At 48.8% G+C, this 1,986-nt stretch overlaps 1 protein-coding gene across 1 annotated transcript; it reads right to left on the reverse strand.

Annotated features, from left to right (window-relative positions):
• Positions 1 to 1,953, reverse strand: LOC138129427 (myosin-2 heavy chain-like). The gene has a single exon (XM_069045720.1). It carries the CDS (start codon positions 1,951 to 1,953, stop codon positions 1 to 3), a length of 1,953 nt encoding a protein of 650 aa, XP_068901821.1.
• Positions 1,954 to 1,986: the final 33 nt, after the last annotated feature.

The raw sequence follows: 1,986 nt of genomic DNA on the forward strand, positions 1-1,986 counted from the left end.
CTAGTGCGGCTGATCCTCCGCTGTCGTCCCAGTATCTGTCTCTCTCTGCGGTTCTCTTTCTTGTCTAAGGGTTTCGTTTCCTTGTTCTTCCTTCCACTCCCTTCTGGCTTTGGTCAGTGCTCGTCGAAAGACTATGCACTTTCCACTTCCGACCTTATGGCCGGGTCTATTGCACTGGATGCAGTACTCTTCGTTCTTGCATCCGTTTTCCCTGTGTCCCTCCTCGCCACATTTGCGACAGAGGTTCCACTTGTCGCCTTCAGTACACTTGGCAGCCACGTGGTCGTATTTCCAGCACCTGAAGCACTGGTAGAGTCTGATCCTTTCTTCAACAGAACATCTCACAATGCCGATCCTGAACCATCTATCTTTTATAATTTTTTGCGCTTCCTCTTCATTTATGACTAGTGTCACCGCCAGCGTGTCGTTCGCGTTCGGCCTGAGTTCACTTAGTTTATAAGTCTTGTTTTCCAGGCTTCCTACCTTATTTTCAATTGCTTTGACCACCTCGTCTTTTTCAGTCAGCGCATCCATCCCCCGGATATGCAGCGCCTTCATGCTCCCCTCGTTGCCTGCCTTCCGCACCTTAATGGTATCGGAGGCGCCCCGTATGGCTTTACTCAGAGCTTCCAGGTTCTCGTCGCTCCTTTCCGTCGTGACTAGGAGCTTTCCTCTCCTAGTACTCCTCACGCTTCTTATGGCGCCTCCAGCCGCGTCAGTTCCAATTTTAGATCTTACGCTATTGAGGATTGTTTTGTAGTCTTTACCCTCATCCTCGACAACTAGGGCGTATGTAGTCTTCTCTCTTTTCTTCGCTTCCCCCGAACTCACTCTGGTCTTGCTGGTCGTATATATTTTTACCCTCGTTGTTGTTCCTTGGAATATACTTTCAGTCATCTTTTGCAGCCGTTTGGGACTCATGCACTTGACGTGGTGCATTACCACTGATTCCACTCCAATCGTCTCGTCCCTCAGCCTTGTTAGCCTGTTCCAAAGAACCTCGTCGGTTCCGTCCTGTACTATCTTGACAACCGTTTTCTTTGTCTGTTCGTGTTGTCCTCTTGAGCGAATCCTTGAGATCTGCTCGAGGATCTCAAAGTCTTCGGTCGCCTCCGCCAGTTCGGGGTATCTGTCCCTGTATATCCTTTGTATGCTTTTCTCCATTTTCGGGTCTTCCGGGTCTATCAACACCACCTTCACAGCCAGGTCACTTGCCGTCACCGGGTTTCCAACAACTATTTCGGTGTTGGAGAAGACCCGTTCTTCCCAGGTCTTCCCCTCCACCTCCTTCCACTTCTGCAGGGTATCGATTCCCTCTACTGAAGTAAGCTTGTCATTTCCTCCCTTCGGACCTGCCCATGGCCCCCGCTTCCTCAGCCGTTCGTTTTCCGCACTAAGTTGGGCTACTTTATCCTCAGCTATTTTTAGTCTACCCGTGGTCAACGTCTTTAGCTGCTCTTCGAGGGATTTCACCCTCTCGTCTAGTTTCCACTTTTGTCTCTTACTATCTCGCTCTCTCAAATTTCTCGTCATTTCTTCTTCTTCGCTCGCTATCTTCACTCCATTGTAAACACTCTTCATTTCCGTTATTATCTCCTTGATAGTCCTGTGCACATTTCTATTCTCTGTTATGAACTCGTTCACCTCGGTTAGCAGTTGACCCATCTCGTGGAGACCTCTCTTACTCTTCAATCCGGTTTCCTGGGTTCCCTTTTTTGCTTGGACCCTCTCATCCTTTTCCGGTGATTCGTCGGCTCTCCTTTTCCATCTACGTTCCGACATGGTCCTGTGTCGGGCCAACCTCGCCGCCTTCTCGGCTTCCCTCACAGCCTTCACCTCTTCAATAACCACTACCGCTTCCTTCCATGTTTCCTCAACCGTTTTCTCCCTTCCTGTTCTATCATTTGAATCTGAATCTTTTGAATCTGAATCTGTTGTAATATTTTCTTCCATTTTTTTCCCACGAGAAGCTAGGGAATTTCGGTC

The sequence above is a fragment of the Tenebrio molitor genome, chromosome 4, assembly GCF_963966145.1.
Source record: "Tenebrio molitor chromosome 4, icTenMoli1.1, whole genome shotgun sequence".
Lineage (NCBI taxonomy): Eukaryota > Metazoa > Arthropoda > Insecta > Coleoptera > Tenebrionidae > Tenebrio > Tenebrio molitor.